We start from the raw sequence: 17,828 nt of genomic DNA on the forward strand, positions 1-17,828 counted from the left end.
TTAAACTTATCTCACTTTAAAACTTCTTTACACGTGTGAGCCATAATTTTTTTCAATTCAACACTTCTTTACATGTAAGACGCATAATATTTTTTAACTTAATACATATTTATACGTGAGACCTATAATATTTTTCAACTTTTCATAAATATATCTAAATTCATATTAACATTTAAACACATTTAAACTCATCTTAAATAGATTTTATAAAATTTACTTTATTTTCTCAATTCATTACTATTTATAAAAAATTCAATTCATCTCAACTCAACTTAACATCTAAAGAAAACCTAAGTATAACAGTTTTTTAATCCTGGGTCGTTAACGCTAGAGAGTTTTGACCCATTTAAAATTTTCTAACATTAATCATGCGAAACCCACTCTAAGAATTCTTTAACTATAAAGTATTATGTTTGCAAAATTTATAGAAAACGCTTTTAAACACCTAAAAATAGCCGAAAACCTACTTTTGTTTTTCAAGACACTAAATTAAGATTTTTGTTGAAAAATGAACACTGAAAACCACAATAATAGTTTTATAAAGTGCTTTAGGCTCATGCTTATTAAACAATTTACTACTTGAAACTTTTTAACAAAGTTATAAAATGAGTTGTGTTGTTGAAGTAAATTCAATTTATTTTGACTCATCTTAAATAAATTATTAATGAGATTAATTATTTTTTTAACTTTCTATAAAAAAAAATTAAATTTATCTCAATCTATTTTATACATTTTAACCTAAAAAGTTAAGGCTTCATTTAGATGTTGAATTGAATTGAGATATTTATGAATAGTAATGAGTTGAGGTGTTAGAATGAGATTTGTAGGACCCACCTAAGATGAGTTTAGATATGTTTAGATGTTAAGATGAATTTATATATATTTATAAGAAGTTAAAAAATATTGTGGATCCCACATATAAAGATGTGTTGAGTTAGAAAAAGTTGTAGATCCTACGTGTAAAGATGTTTTGAGTTGAGATGAGTTTAGTGATTTAAAATTTGAATATTAGGATATTAGACTCAATAGAATTCATAAAATACTATTATTTACAACTCAACTTAACTCATATGCAAAAACTCTGTTACCTGTAGCAATCCCTAATAAATACTAAATAATTGTTGTAATATATGGCGGGTTTTGGGCCGATGCTCTCAGGTTTGCTTAGAATGGGCTCTCTATTAGATATGGGCCCAAGAACAAAGGCTGCAGCAAAGCAAGGCACGGCGGGTCCATGACGGCCCCAAATCTCATGCTTACTTGCTTAGCATTAGCAAGCAGCACTGACTCGTGCATTTCGTTCGAAATTGGGAGGGAAGAGAGAGAGAGAGAGAGAGAGAGAGAGGGACAGCGAAGGAGAGGAAAGGGCGCATGAGAGGAAGGGCATGGCGAACCTGTCCAGCCTTGTACACGAGCTGCGAGAACGCATAGCAGCCTCTTCATCGACTCCTCCAAATAACGGAGGCGACGACGCTTTGGAACTCAGATTCCGCGCCGTTCTCCCCAATCTTCTCCACGCCTACGTGGTCCCCTCTTCCTCTGGTACTTCTATGTTGGCTCTCTCTGTTTGGCTCCCACCGACGAAAATGAAAGGAAAACGAATGTCATCTCCAAGAACTCGAGATTTTCTACCGTGTCTACTTTATTATTAAAGCTAATTTGTTGAAACTGAATGAATGCACAAATAAGTTTTAAAAAACGAACGCAAAGTTTTGTTTAAAAGTACAGTGATTGTTTCGATTTTATTATCTTAATTTTTTTATTAATATTTGAAGCAAACGAGAATCTCGATTTGATTTTTATTTTTATTAATACTTGCAGCGAATGAGAGAGAAGTTATAGCTGTACTGAAGCTAATCGCTCACACTGCAAGGAATTTTCCTGGAGTCTTTTACCACGGAAAGGCTAGTGCAATTTTACCCGCGGTCGGTCGAGTACTGCCTTTCTTTGCGGAGCCTTCGTTTCGGTTAGCAAATTTCATGAAGTCTCAGCTGTTTGGTGTAGACTTTTGGTGATGTTACTTCGTGTTTTGCTCATTCTGCTTGCAATTCCTAATTTTCAGCTCTCGACACGGAGTAATTTTTGAGACGGTTGGATCCCTTTTATCCTTACTTCGCACTGGAGCTCGAGACACGTACCGACAATTTTTCGTTGATTCCATGTTGGTTGTTGAAGGTAAGAAAATATCTTTATGACGTTTTGATGCCTATAAACCTGCTAGTTGGACCACTTCTTTCATATGTTTTACAGGTCGTAATTGGTTTTCTGGTATGTTCGTCCGTAGTGTGTGATCCTATCATGTCATGGTCTGGATTGAACTTTTGGTAGCCATAAAAAGTCCATTGCTTCTTCTCATGAAGTTGTATGAATTAGTCAAAACCATACTAAAAGGGAAAGTTACGTGCCTTTGCTTTCATGCAGATCTTTTGTATGTTGCTTTACTATGTGCTGACAATTCAAACATTACGGAATCCAGTTGCTTGACTTTGAAATGCTTCCGTGAGACCTTTATGGGAATTTTAAGTGACCCTGCTCATCTTGGGGATCTTCCAGAAAGCAATAAACCATCTGATGGTGCTGGTATTATGATTAACCTTACGGGAAAAAGGAGGTGGCGACCTTTTGCTACTTGGATCATTAAGCTTCTCAGTAAATGCTTAACGGAAGGAACTTTGTATGTTGAAGGACTAATCCATGCTTCATTTGTTTCGGCTGCATGTTCTCTTTTATGTTATGGCGATGCTGATTTGCAAATGGTAGGTCACAAGAGCTATGAACTCTTGTTGGTATATACAACTTGGTTTATAACCTTGTTGATGCAATTGATTTCTTGGGCTAATATTGCTCCTTTTAATTTATGTATGTGATTCATGGTATCCTTATAATACAGTTGCCTGACAATTAAAATTCTGTGGAAGGCATGTTTTGACTTTGCACGCATCATTGGATCAGTGACAAATTATGATATTATTGCTCGTCACAATCTGATCCAGTCAATAACTACCATATTAAGTGAGGACAAAGAGGGTCTTCCTGTTTTCAGGTATTTGAGACTTCTTGATAATTATTAGTGGAACTCGTACTGTTAATGTTTAACGTTGTACATGATGTCACTTAGGTGGATTAACCTCCTGGACAATATTCTGTTTTCTGTAACATTTTTAACATTATATACTATTCCCTAATTAGTATAATCCCATTTCCATGGGTGATTCAGTTTGTTTATACTTCAAATGATTGGACTAAAAAATGTTAATTTTTCTGCTGGATTGGATTTTATTTTCTTTTTAGTTTTAAGATCTTATATATCTGTCAAATCTGGTGCTGAGATTCGATTGCTTCTAACTATTATCACCTATTATTGGTATTTTTATCACAAAACCATCTATGGAAGCATATTGATGAAGTTATTGAAACTGTATTATTTGCTTATTTTCCCTTAGTATCCTAACAGTAAGCCTACACTGCAGAAATATGGCTTATGATTCATCCTTGGGTGGCTGCCTTAATGCACTACACTCCAGTTGTTCTGATGATGTAGTCAACCTAACAGCTGTAGATTTAGTCAATGTTTTTCCTCGGTCAATGTGGAGAACTAAAAGCCAGGAGCTTAAGGTTAAATCTTGTTAGGCAAGCTTTTGTTATTTTTATCAGGTTTTTCTCTTATATTTTGGGGTAGCTGACAGATGTAAGGGATTAAAATATTGCAAGAGACTTAATAATTATTTCTAATTTTATATCTTTTCTTTATCTAGGTTGCATTGTGCAATGCATACATACGAATTGCTAAAATCTGCCCCCCTCATGTCTGGAAGCCAGAATCCCTTATTCACATGCTCTGTTTTCCAGAACCTTGCTTTCAACTGATAGACTGCTTTCAAGTTGCTTTGTCAATTCTTGGGCCTGATAGTGTTGGGGGCAAAGCAACAAATTACTGTGGTCAGGATTCATTAACATCAAGTGATACATCAATTGAAAACTTGAGGGTTGGAGAAAAGAGGCCCATTCTGGATGTGGATACTTTCAAGGTCAAACGTCAGAAGTTGGATCTAGAAACGATGGCTTCTGTTGCTAGTGTTCAGATGCAAAGCAAGTATACTAGCATCGTCGCTTGTGAAAGAGAAGACAAATATGCGAATGATATGCATAAATCACTTCATTCATTTGTTAGATATCTAAGCTCTCCTGATGTTGGACGTGATACTTTAAGCCCTCATGTTGCATTGACAGCTCTTAGCATGCTATGCATTGCCTTCTATAGATACCCAGAGACCAATCTGTCAATCTGCATTTTCCAACAGATGTATGCATGGATACCCTGGATATGCGATCTGGTAGGTAGGCTTAATGTGCAAACTCTGGTAATAAATGTACTGCTTTTTACCATAATATTGACTGAGGTTTACATAATGTAGGCAAAGCAAGGAAATTCGATCGCACTTGATGTTTCCATTTACTTGGAAGGAATTCACAGCATATTGCTTTTGCAAAGTAAGGCAGTGAATCTAACCTTCAGCAAGGCTTCCCGACCTTGTTTATAATGTATATGTTAATGTTATCATGGTTCTGGTTCTTAAAGCATTCTGAATTCTTAATTTTCATTGCAGTCTCCAAATTTCTCATAGATTAAGGCAAGTGTGCTTCTTTCAATTGATCTAGGTGCTGCTTTCTGGTACATGGATGATGGTACAGGCCTTTCTGAGTCCTAAGTTGAATGTGCTTATAAAACTAATCATAACAACGTTGAAATCATGAAGGGTGCTGCTTATAAATATGATGGTGAGATAAGTATAAAATTTGATAGCTCTCGTCTCTAGGGTTGTGAACAGAGAAGAGTATTTACTACATTGAAAAAAAATCGGATATTCTATTCCATATACTGCTCATCCTATGAAGATTAGCTACCTGTATCTCCTTTGCTTCCATTCTATATCTGTGATGTAATGTCGATTATATCTTCTCTGCTAGGTACCCCTTTTTTGGAGACCGAGATATTAAAAAATACAGATAATAAGGCAGACCTTTTACCTGTGGTACTAAAGCTACCATGGTCCCATTCTCTTGTGGTTACTGAACCTCATCATAGATGGACAACTAAATGTATCTCAGTTCAAGTGGCTTCCAAGCTTGGTCCTAGCTTAATAACTGAAATTGGTCTTGAAGTCTTGGACTTGAGCCTTCATGATGAAGTTGAAGAAGTTAGACTTGAAGCCGTTGTTTCTATGCCAGTGATTGTCTTGTGGTCTGGTCTTGGTGCACTAACACATATATTCAGAAGGCTGGAGTAAGAACTGTTGTAGTTCTTTTATTTTTTAGTTGTTTTTGTTAGCACAGTATTTACATATTAACTGTTATTAATTTGATTGAGTTTTTCATTTCTTGACCGTCATTGATAACGCTAGGAAGTGAATAAGGGATCAAAATTCTTTTGGAGGCTTCTCTGAGAAAATTTTATGAATTCATGAATTTTTTTTCTTCCTTGAAACCATTTCATTATTTTAGGCATCAAAATTGTACATTAAATAGTTCGTAAACCAAGAACGAAGGCTTAAATCTTGTCTAAATTCAACTAAATCAAAATAAGATTCATGCTCAAAATTAGGGTTATTGCTTAGGTGTATGGTCTCGAGAGTTTGCATATAAGCATGAGAGTCAGACTCCAAGATCATCCTGTTTTATAATTCTGATGGATGAATTAACATGGAAACAATGAGCTCATGCAGTTGTTCAAGCTTGGTTCATTTGAAATACTCATCGCATGACCTCTGTTTTTGTACATTTTAACTCACGGATAATTCAGGCTTGGCCAAGTTCACTTGTGAAATGCACAATTTAGTTGTAATGTATAGAATGTTGCACGTCACTAGCAAGTTCAAGGCAATAAGAAGTAGCATGACACAAGTAAGAGACATTGATGTTATAAATAAAATAAGTTGGGGTTATGTTTAGGTCTTTGATCTAATGAGTTTGCATATAAGCATGGGACTTAGATCCCATGATCATTCTTTTTTATATTTCTGATGCATGGAATAACTTGGAAACAATGAGCTTATGCAGCTGTCAGAGCTTGGTTCATTTGAAATCCTAGCTGCATACCTTTCCTGTTCTTGGAGATTCTAGCTCATGGATAATTCAGGCTTGGCTTGGGCCACTTGTAAAGTGCACAATATAGTTGTGCACAATATTGTTTGCACATTACTAGCAAGCCCTGTCAATAAGAAGTATCATGGTGCAAGTAAGAGGCTTGATATTTTATGATAAGGGGTTAATATTTGCGATTCTAAGGCCTCTATACCACACACCATCCGCATGGCATAATTTGATATGTAAGATTCAAATTTTAAATTATATATTTCAAATCAAATTATGCCATGTAGATGGTGTGTGGTGTAAAGGCCTTAGAATAGAGTTATTCGTTTCAATATTATATACATATACATAGATACATGTGTCTGTGCACTTTTTCTGGGTCAGAGGGGTGTTTGAGTGTCAGCTGAGATTTTGTGGATTTTCTTTGCTCTATGCATGCACTCACAGTCTAGGTTCATGTAACTTTTTTAAGCAAGTGCCAAAGTGAGATGCACTAAAGCCCTTGTGTTTTTTTTGCTTAAGTTTATTAATGCAAGGACTTCTAACTTAATTTTTTTTCTTTCTTTATTTATCTTCAATTTGCAGGTTCTTAGGGAGAGAGAAGGATGAGAAGGTTAAGAGTATCATTCCCCTTTCTCTTGGTTTTTTGTCATGCCTTCATGGATCTTTTGCTGCTGTAGATGGTCTGCATAAAAGTGCATGCAAGTTATTTCTGAATATAAACAATGAGAAACATAGTCAAACATTGGATTACTTGCCTAAAGGATTCTGGTGTTCGAAGTGTGACCGAAATGTTGTACACAATCATGAACTATATTCAAGAATAATAGATCCATCCGATTTGCATCAGACAGAAATTAGTTTGGATTCTGATTTCTTCCATCTACAGACTCTTTTCTTTGAAATTCTTTATGATGAGTCATCAGAAGAGGCTCAAGTTGCCTGTGTGGGAATTCTTCGAAGGATTCTTATACATGGGACTCCAGATCTTCTGCTTAAAACAAGATCTGAATGGACCAAATGCATTGAATTTTTGCTCCTTAATCGAAGGAAGGCTGTGAGGGAAGCCTTTTGCTCTCAGATTAGTTCCTTTCTTGAGGATCATATTTTCAGCTATTTGTTTTTTTGTGAGGGCAGATCCAACCAAAGCAAAGAACAAAATTTTCTGGATATAATTAAACATGCCTTGGCAGCAGCTGAAGATCCCCAAATCTTTGAAACTCTTTTGGAATCTACTGCAGAAATCATGGTTGCAGTTGATATTCACAGCCAACTTTTCTTGTTGTCTCTCATCTTGTTAGTTGATCAGCTTGATAACCAACATGTTACAGTGAGAATGAGTGCATCGAGGTTAATACACAAATCTTGCTACTTTCAGCTTAAAGGAGGATTCGAGCTTACCCTTCTTAAAGTTGTTCATATACGAAATGAACTATTTGATTATCTATCTGCGAGGCTTGCCAGCCGTCCAAAAATGGTCAGGGAGTTTGCAGAAGCTGTTCTTGGTATTGAAACTGAAGAACTTGTGAAGAAAATGATTCCTGTTGTTCTTCCAAAGGTAGTGGTGTCTCAGCAGGATAATGATCAAGCAGTTGATACCTTATATGAGTTGGCCAAGTGTGTGAATATCGATATGGTGCCTCTGATAGTTAATTGGCTGCCAAAAGTGCTTGCTTTTGCTCTCCATCGTGCTGATGAGCAAGAGTTACTCTCAGCTTTGCAATTTTACCATACACATACTGGTTCTGACAAGCAAGAAATATTTGCGGCAGCATTACCTGCCCTTTTAGATGAACTGGTTTGCTTTCTGGATGGTGGTGATTCGGATGAGATAACTGAAAGGTATAAAGGTCCACACAAGTTCACGAGAGCACAAGTAATTTTGGAATTTGCTATAGCTGCTCTGATTATTCTTCTTCCTTTTGTGTTTTGTGAAACTCCCTGGTCTGGGGTTTTCCGTGCATGTTTTTTGTAGGTGTTGGCTTCGTGAATATGCGGGCCATAATGATTCATTTATATATTGCCTGTGCATTTGCTGTACTTCATTTTATCTTTTCTCTCACTCGTATGTCTTGATTCATGAGGCCACTGACCAGTGACGACAGAGTGAAGTTAGAAGCTTTAACTTATATATTGTACTTACAATATTACCAGATTATGTGTATGATTAAAAAATGGGTAATTCTTCCAAGTGTTGTGGTTTTGTATCTGTTTACAGGTTAGGAAGAGTACCTCAGATGATTAAAGAAGTTGCTAGAGTTCTAACTGGTGGCGAAGATCTTCCAGGATTTTTGAGGAATCATTTTGTTGGCCTCCTTAACAGTATTGATAGAAAAATGCTCCATGCCGATGATTTATCGCTGCAGCAACAAGCCTTAAAACGTATTGAGATGCTGATTAAAATGATGGAAACTCACCTTAGTACTTATGTGCCAAAACTGATGGTTCTTCTCATGCATGCTGTTGATAAAGAATCGCTACAGACTGAGGGTCTCTGTGTCTTGCTTTTTTTCATTGAGCAGCTAGCAAAAGTATCACCATCTAGCACAAAACATGTAATTTCTCAAGTTTTTGCTGCTCTTATTCCTTTGTTGGAGAGAGAGAAAGAAAATCCTTCAACGAAGTTGGATAAAGTGGTTAGAATTTTGGAAGAACTTGTTTTAAAGAACAAGGTTACGCTAAAGGAACGTATTCGCGAGTTCCCTCCATTACCCAGTATTCCTGCTTTGACAGAAGTTAACAGAGCAATACAAGATGCCCGTGGGTCCATGATCTTGAAGGATCAATTGCGAGATGTTGCTGATGGTTTGAATCATGAGAACTTGAATGTGAGGTATATGGTAGTGTTCGAGTTGAGAAAGTTGCTAAACCTAAGAAGGGGTGAGGTTACAGCTCTGATCACTGCCGAAGCTGGTTCAGACATGGATATTTTGAGCTCTTTGATCGCATCTTTACTAAGAGGATGTGCAGAAGAATCAAGGACTGCAGTAGGACAGCGGCTGAAGTTGATCTGTGCGGATTGCCTAGGAGCACTGGGTGCAGTTGACCCTGCCAAAGTGAAGGGTTTTTCATGCCAACGCTTTAAAATTGAATGTTCTGATGATGACCTCATATTTGAGTTGATCCACAAGCATCTGGCCAGGGCTTTCAGAGCTGCACCAGATACCATTATTCAAGACTCAGCTGCATTGGCTATACAGGAGCTGCTAAAAATTGCAGGTTGTGAGGCATCACTGGACATCAATGCTTCTGCTTCTATGTCACAGCCACTGAAGGAAAAAGGATCTTTGAAAGTTGCTGCAACTGGGATTAAGAGTGCTACTGGTAGCAGTGAGATGAATGGGAGGGGTCAGAAACTGTGGGACCGGTTTTCTAATTATGTTAAAGAGATAATTGCCCCCTGCTTAACCTCTAGATTTCAGCTTCCAAATGTGGCTGATTCTGCATGCACTGGCCCAATTTACCGCCCCTCTATGTCATTCAGGAGGTGGATTTTCTTTTGGATAAAAAAACTAACTGTGCATGCAACTGGATCTCGTGCTGGTATTTTTAATTCTTGTCGAGGTATAGTGCGCCATGATATGCAAACAGCTATGTATCTGCTGCCATATTTAGTCCTTGATGCTGTTTGTCATGGTACAAGGGAAGCACGCAGTGGCATAACAGAAGAAATACTATATGTTCTTGATGCTGCCGCATCAGAAAATAGTGGGGCTACAGTTCATGGAGTCAGTGGTGGGCAAAATGAAGTTTGCGTCCAGGCTGTGTTCACTCTTCTTGATAATCTTGGCCAATGGGTGGATGATGTTGAACAAGAGCTAGCTCTTTCCCGGTCTTTTCAGTCATCAGCTTCTAAGCAGCAGGCATCCAAGTCAAAGGATCAACATCCAACTTTGACAGATCAGGATCAGCTCCTCGTACAGTATAAATATGTTTCCGAACTGCTGACTGCAATCCCAAAGGTGACACTTGCCAGAGCCTCTTTTAGTTGCCAGGCTTATGCAAGGTCTCTAATGTACTATGAGTCTCATGTACAGGAGAAGTCAGGTTCTTTCAACCCTGCAGCTGAGAGGAGTGGCGTTTTTGAGGACGAAGATATCTCATATCTAATGGAAATATACAGCTGTCTGGATGAGCCTGATGGTCTTTCTGGATTGGCTTGTTTACGTAAATCTTTAAGGTTACAAGACCAACTCTTAATCAACAAAAAAGCAGGAAACTGGGCAGAGGTTTTAACTTCATGCGAACAGGCTCTGCAAATGGAACCAACTTCAGTTCAGAGGCATTCAGATGTGCTTAACTGTTTACTAAACATGTGCCACCTTCAGGCCATGGTAACTCATGTGGATGGTTTGATCTCAAGGATTCCACAATACAAGAAAACATGGTGCATGCAAGGTGTGCAAGCAGCATGGAGGCTTGGCAGGTGGGATTTGATGGATGAATACCTTAATGAAGCTGATGAAGAGGGTTTACTTTGTAGCAGCTCTGAGAGTAATGCCTCCTTTGACATGGATGTTGCAAAGATTCTCCAAGCAATGATGAAGAAGGATCAATTCTCAGTTGCTGAGAAAATTGCAGTGTCCAAACAAGCTCTGATTGCTCCTCTGGCTGCTGCTGGCATGGATTCCTATACAAGGGCATATCCATTCATTGCGAAACTTCACTTGCTACGAGAACTGGAAGACTTCCAAGGTCTTCTTGTTGATGACTCTTTCTTGGAGAAATCATTTCATTTGGGTGATCTGGGATTCTCCAAAGTGATAGAGAACTGGGAGAATCGTCTCAGATTTACACAGCCATCACTTTGGGCAAGGGAGCCACTTTTGGCTTTCCGAAGACTGGTTTTTGGTTCCAGTGGTCTTGGTGCTCATGTTGGGAACTGCTGGGTTCAATACGCAAAGCTCTGTCGCTTGGCTGGTCACTATGAAACAGCCAACCGAGCAATTCTTGAAGCTCAGGCTTCAGGAGCATCTAATGTGCACATGGAAAAGGCCAAGCTTCTGTGGAGTACTAGGCGATCTGATGGTGCCATTACAGAGCTGCAACACACTCTCCTGAACACGCCTGTTGAGGTTGTAGGTTCTGCTGTAATATCATCAATTACTAGTCTTTCACTAGTTCCACTGAACCCACTGCCCTTGGTTTGCGACAGTCAGGCTTTGAATGAAAATCGAGATATTGCAAAGACCCTTCTCCTCTATTCTAGGTGGATCCACTACACTGGGCAGAAGCAGAAAGAAGATGTGATAAGTCTTTATTCAAGGGTGAGAGAACTGCAGCCTAAGTGGGAGAAAGGATACTTCTATATGGCCAAGTATTGTGATGAACTGCTCGCTGATGCCAGGAAACGTCAGGAAGAGAATTTTGATATAGGTCCTAGGATGGTGCCATCAACTTCTGCTATTGTTGGTTCTTCAAATGTAAACAGTGAGAAGCATTGGTGGTCTTACGTGCCTGATGTATTGTTATTCTATGCAAAGGGGCTACATAGGGGCCACAAGAATCTCTTTCAAGCACTTCCAAGGTTGTTGACCCTGTGGTTTGATTTTGGAAGCATTTATCAGAGAAGTGGTTCATCATCCAAGAAAGATTTGAAAGGCGTCCATGGGAAGGTAATTGTAATGCTTCCAAAATGAACTTTATTCTTATATCCAAATTGAGAGACTCCCTCCTCTATTTTCCCGGTCTATTCTTTATTTTATATTATTTTTCCAGGTAATGAGTATTATGCGTGGCTGTCTGAATGATTTGCCAATATATCAGTGGTTAACAGTTCTGCCTCAGTTAGTTTCCAGAATTTGCCATCAAAATGAAGAAATTGTTCGATTGGTCAAGCACATTATTACCTCAGTGCTTCGGCAATACCCACAGCAAGCCCTGTGGATTATGGCGGCAGTTTCAAAATCCACTGTTCCGTCAAGGCGGGAGGCAGCTGCAGAAATAATACAAGCTGCACGGAAAGGATTCAGTCAAGGAAACAATGGCAACAATTTGTTTGTTCAGTTTGCTAGCCTGATTGATCATCTAATCAAGTTGTGTTTCCATCCTGGTCAGCCAAAAGCAAGGACAATTAATATCTCAACTGAATTTAGTGCCTTGAAAAGGATGATGCCACTGGGAATTATCATGCCAATTCAACAATCTCTTACTGTGAGTCTACCAACATATGATGTGAATTTCACAGACGTGACCTCTAATATCTTTTCTGCCACAGACCTTCCTACAATATCAGGAATAACTGATGAAGCTGAGATTCTTTCTTCTCTTCAGCGACCTAAGAAAGTAAGTTTTTCTGTTTGAGAAGGCATCATAATTCCTCGTTGCTCTCCCCCACACACAAAACATGCAGCAATGGAAGGGATACTTTCTTTGGCATGGATTGATAGTTTTTGCCTTCAAACATGTTTGAAATGTCTTTTAAAGTTCATCAATCAATGGAGATAGATACCTCATATGGCCTAACCTGTAAGCCAGGAGTAGAATTATCAATTTTTCATCAATATGATAGTGTGCATTGATGGGTGTTTATGATTTATCTCGTATTGTTTGCTTTCTATTCCATTTTGGGGGGTTCCATTGTAAAGGTCATTTTAAAAAGTCAATCAGGCAAGTTAAATAATTCCCATTCAGAATTTGAAAAATGGTAACTTTTTATTTTGAACTCAAGCATAAAATGATTCTCATTAAGTTCATTTTTTTATAAATAGGATGGAGGGAGTATTTATATGACAGCATAGGTTTCAGGAAATGGGTATAAAGAAAAAAAGTAATTCGTGAAGATTTTCTTGGAGGTGGCCATTGGGCCACTGCTCTTCTCATGTCCTGTGAACTTACTCAATAATCCATTGGTATTTTGTATGTCATCTTTGTAATGTTAGGTGCCCTTTTTTGTATTTCAGATTGTTCTTTTGGGCAGTGATGGGAGGGAACATCCATTCCTATGCAAACCCAAGGATGACCTTAGGAAAGATGCGCGAATGATGGAGTTCACGGCGATGATAAATCGTTTGTTATCCAAATATCCTGAAAGCCGTCGAAGGAATCTTTACATTCGCACCTTTGCGGTGATTCCTCTAACAGAGGACTGTGGTATGGTAGAATGGGTGCCCCACACTCGTGGACTGCGGCATATACTTCAAGACATTTACATAACCTGTGGGAAATTTGATAGGCAGAAGACGAATCCTCAAATTAAACGAATTTATGATCAATGCCAAGGTAAAATGCTGGAGGAGGAGATGTTGAAAACCAAAATCCTTCCAATGTTTCCACCAGTATTTCACAAATGGTTCTTGAACACTTTTTCTGAGCCAGCAGCTTGGTTTAGAGCTCGGGTTGCTTATGCTCACACTACTGCAGTTTGGTCCATGGTTGGGCATATTGTGGGGCTGGGTGACCGACATGGTGAAAACATTCTTTTTGATTCAACCACCGGTGATTGTGTTCATGTTGATTTCAGCTGCTTATTTGACAAAGGCTTGCAGTTGGAGAAGCCGGAGCTGGTGCCTTTCAGGCTAACCCAGGTAAAGAGGTGTACATATACATGCGTTTTAGGTTATCATCATTCTCTATAATGGTTAAGAAGTCCCAAATTATCCTCTACTATTTGTGAGCATGCGTAACCAGAAATGGTATAAATTTATTGGGAATTATTTACTGAAACATATCATGTTTTGCCATCTTGCATACATTCTGTGTGATTGGGTTGCAAACTTGAACCCCTTTTGTGTGCTTTTCTATTTAGTAATAGTTATTGCCATAGATGTGAAATTACTAATTGTTTGGTATTAAATTAGAGCGGCAAGGTATTCTTACTTAGCATACTTTTTTTAAGCACATACAGGCCAAAATATATTTTTATATGGACCACTCAATTTCAAAAATGTTTCCGCTGTCTATACATTTAAAGGAGTTGAATTATTGGCTAACTGTTAATTCCCAGAACTTGGATTGATACTGATGGACACTTTTTTGTACCTGCAGAACATGATTGATGGCTTGGGCATCACAGGGTATGAGGGTATCTTCTTGAGGGTCTGTGAAATCACGTTGTCTGTCCTGAGAACACACAGGGAGACTTTGATGAGTGTTCTTGAAACTTTCATTCATGACCCGCTTGTGGAATGGACAAAATCTCACAAGTCCAGTGGAGTAGAAGTTCAGAATCCACACGCACAGGTTTGGATCTTCCTTGATGTCCTTTATTAGAGCTGATTTGTTGTATCATGTGTGGCGATGCCATTCTTTCTTGAACTAAGCATCAATGACATTTAGTTCATCATTACATAGTTGGCTATCACATATTCTGAGGCCAAACCTATTAAATCTTTTTGAACCTTACTAAAATTGGACAGTGTTTTTGAATCCGCATTCTACCTGAGTGTCAAATTGACTTATAGCAACATGGTGGCTTTCTTTTTAAAGTTGATGCATCTTTTATACCTAATATCACCCTGATGGAGAAAGGACTCATTGTTAACGAGTTGAAATTTCAAAGAGGGTATCATATAATGGTCAAGAGAAGCTATGACTCAAAGAGTTGCATAGCAAATATTAACTCATCGATTAAATAGTTACAACCATTGATTTTGAACATGCTAAGTTATAGAGATGGAAGATGTATAACCTTCTGCCAATACAACATGTGGGTTGATAGTTTAAGCAAGCAACCTCAGGCCCTTAACCTTCAAACAGTAGAATATATTAGCATTCTTAACCTTTAAGAACAGGAGAGTATATTCTTTCACGTATTTTTTATGATCAGCATCTATTTCAATTAAAGGGTTTTCAAGAGTAGAATTGCTGAGGTGACTTGCTAATCAAATATTGAAGCGAGGTTCTGGTTTTAAGAAATCAGATTGTGGGTAAAATATGTGGTCGTATGCTAACAACTAACCATGTTCTGTCTGAATCTTTACAGCGAGCCATCAACAATATTGAGGCACGGTTGCAAGGAGTTGTTGTTGGTGTTGGGGCAGCACCATCTTTGCCTCTGGCTGTAGAAGGTCAGGCTCGTCGATTAATAGCGGAAGCAGTATCTCACAAGAATCTTGGTAAGATGTATATATGGTGGATGCCATGGTTTTAGGATTTAAATGGATAGAAAGGTTTCTCCTGTACTTGAGTCCAGGTGAGATAGGCTGGATATTTCTTCTTCTGCTTATAAAGTTTTGAGGCTTTTGTTTCGGCAAGGGCATTTTTAGTATTGAATTGAAATGTGGAAAACTGTTGATGAATTAAGGAGACCGTCGAAGGAAGCTCATTTTTGTACGCTGTATGCCGACCTCAACCGCTGAAACTATAGATGTGCCGGCAGCATCTCCACCAGAGTATACCCTCAAATCCAATGGCTTGGCCCTCTTTTTTTTTTTTTTTAATTCTTTCTTTTTAAGGTGTCTACCAGGGGTCAGGATACAGAGAGAATAAGGACCCTCTGTATACGAGATATTTCGTTTTGTATACCCCTTTGGGTAGGCATAGGTCTTTTGTGTAGTGTATATAGATTGTGGAAAACGACTACTTGTACCTCATTGTAATTTATTTCTTTGTATATAATTTCTGTTTCTGTAATGTTGTCAGCTACTTTCATGTCACCTTGGATGAAGCTGCAAGTTATAAAGCTTTACATAAATCTGCTGGCTGACATCGGTACGCTCGATGCCTTGACATTCAACTTCATTTTGGAGAATCGGCTGATCTTTTGCCTAGCTATACTATCTTAAATTTGACACTAAACCCACGAGTTTTCCCTTCATTCAAATTTGAATTGTTCTTATTTGTGAGGCATATACCTTGATGTATAACCACCACCACAGTAACAATGCATGCTTTTATATCAATCAACATAACCAGTCTCTCACACCTTTTCCCTTGCCAACAAAACAGCCAACGTTCTTCCGATCAATCCTCATCGGACTCTTCATCCGAGCCATCATTTTCCTGATCAAACCTTTCACAGGTGATTCACCTCTAACACTGCTATGCCTTCCCGACCCGCACACCACAATAACCTGCCCCGGAATTGCATGCATTCCATCCTTCAAACGGTGGCGAAACTCCTCCACCCATTGCAATGTTATCAAGTAGGCCGAACCCAAATGCATTCCATGCAAATCCAACTTGACCTCCAAAGAATCCCACTCCATTACCTCCCCCAAAACCGAACGCGACCCAACCAATTCTTTCACCACCAAAGCCTCGTCACCATTCAGAACGCTGCTCAGCTCCTCAATCGAAAGCGGTAAACCATCCATGTCTTGTAGCATTGCCATGACTTTTGGGCACGAATTCAAGACCGAGTTGTACGTCCGGACAGTGAAGGGAATGCTCGAAGCTTTCATTTTCTGAAGCCACAAAGCCATTTCTGCCAGCTCGAAGTAAGATCCATACGCCGACAGAATCATATTCGAACAGACCGTGTCCAATCCCACCCCTTCGTTCTTCATTTGGACCACAATTCTCTGCATATCTTCAAACAACCCTAACCTTCCATACCCATACAACACACACCTGAATTCAAATCGTGATGGTTTCAGTCCCCCCACGCGCATTTCTTCAAACATGTTCTCGGCTTCACGAGGCCGATCCATTGTGCACAAACCACTTACCATCGATTCGTAACCTCGGCGTTTTACGTAAACAGAGTCAGAATTGTGAAGAAGCTGATTTAGGCGAGCGTAAGAAGCATCGAAACCTCGCTGTGAGCCTTGCTTGGAGTGAGACTCGATCAAGTTGCAGTAGAAAAGAGCGAGCTCTCGCTCTCGTAGCTCTAACTTCGAAACGGCGTCAGAAATCAGCATTTCCCATTCGTCAAAGCGTCCTTGTTCATCAAGCAAGGCCACCAGGGCCGCCACAAGCTTGGGATTCCAATTGAACCAAGATGCTTCAGTGATTCTCCTGTACAACTACCAAATGACAAAAAAAAAAAAAAAAACTGCATCAGTACTGAGATTGTTGTTTGGAGTAGTAATTTTCTGTTTGGTAACCGTGAAAAACAATGATCGATATATGAAGCAATCATTTTAATCGTTGACAAACGTTTGGATCGAACAATCTTATATCACAGCTCAACGTGAGATTTCATTGCATGCACGTTATATTGAGAAAATGAAAGCTCAATGTGATCACACTGTGATACTACTTACGGGAAGGGCGTGAGACGAGAGATGGGGTTGGGAGATGCGGGGAGAGAGTAGATGGGAGAGGACGCGAAGAGCCACGGATTTGGGTGAACTTTCCACGAACTTCCGTATCAACTTATCAATGGCGGAGGCAGATGAGTCTCGCAAAGCGGTGGAGGTCAGGGTGGAGAGGAAGCGGTGAGCTTGTTTGGTTAGTGTGCATTTGGTCGATAATGGAGTAAGTATTTGTGGCGGCGGCGGTAGTTGGTGGCGGTTAACTTGTATGGGTAGAGGCAATTTAAGATAGCTGCCTCCTAATCTTATCATCATCTTCTTCTTTTTGGCTCTCAACTTTGGAGCGACATCCGAAGTCCTACTAAAATACTAACCTCGTTACGGAGGCTCGTCCCATATATTATTATATTGTAAATGTTTGCAATTGTTTATTTATTTATTTATAATTTCTTCAGAGAAATTTCATCTGGATGAATATCTATATATATATATATATATATATACACATAATGATCAAATTCTTCTTCCAGTCCTATAAAATATATACTCTGAAAAAATGACAAAAAAAAATTCATAAATTTATTAAAAAAATAATAAAAA

General features: G+C 38.8%; 2 protein-coding genes across 2 annotated transcripts; one reads left to right on the forward strand and one right to left on the reverse strand.

The window, feature by feature from the left end:
• Window positions 1–1,323: 1,323 nt before the first annotated feature.
• LOC109006624 (serine/threonine-protein kinase ATR) lies at window positions 1,324–15,663 on the forward strand. The gene is made up of 15 exons (XM_018985970.2): window positions 1,324–1,542; window positions 1,822–1,966; window positions 2,063–2,175; window positions 2,422–2,756; window positions 2,919–3,043; window positions 3,471–3,615; window positions 3,756–4,334; window positions 4,416–4,491; window positions 4,969–5,284; window positions 6,676–7,932; window positions 8,309–11,705; window positions 11,809–12,375; window positions 12,993–13,616; window positions 14,077–14,271; window positions 15,014–15,663. Exons 1-15 carry the CDS (start codon window positions 1,386–1,388, stop codon window positions 15,179–15,181), a joined length of 8,199 nt encoding a protein of 2,732 aa, XP_018841515.1. The 5' UTR covers window positions 1,324–1,385; the 3' UTR covers window positions 15,182–15,663.
• LOC109006626 (pentatricopeptide repeat-containing protein At2g17033) lies at window positions 15,614–17,597 on the reverse strand. Its single transcript, XM_018985971.2, has 2 exons — window positions 17,238–17,597; window positions 15,614–16,997 (listed from the first exon to the last, which is right to left on the reverse strand). Exons 1-2 carry the CDS (start codon window positions 17,541–17,543, stop codon window positions 15,933–15,935), a joined length of 1,371 nt encoding a protein of 456 aa, XP_018841516.1. The 5' UTR covers window positions 17,544–17,597; the 3' UTR covers window positions 15,614–15,932.
• Window positions 17,598–17,828: the final 231 nt, after the last annotated feature.

This window comes from Juglans regia, chromosome 16 (genome assembly GCF_001411555.2).
Source record: "Juglans regia cultivar Chandler chromosome 16, Walnut 2.0, whole genome shotgun sequence".
Taxonomy (NCBI): domain Eukaryota; kingdom Viridiplantae; phylum Streptophyta; class Magnoliopsida; order Fagales; family Juglandaceae; genus Juglans; species Juglans regia.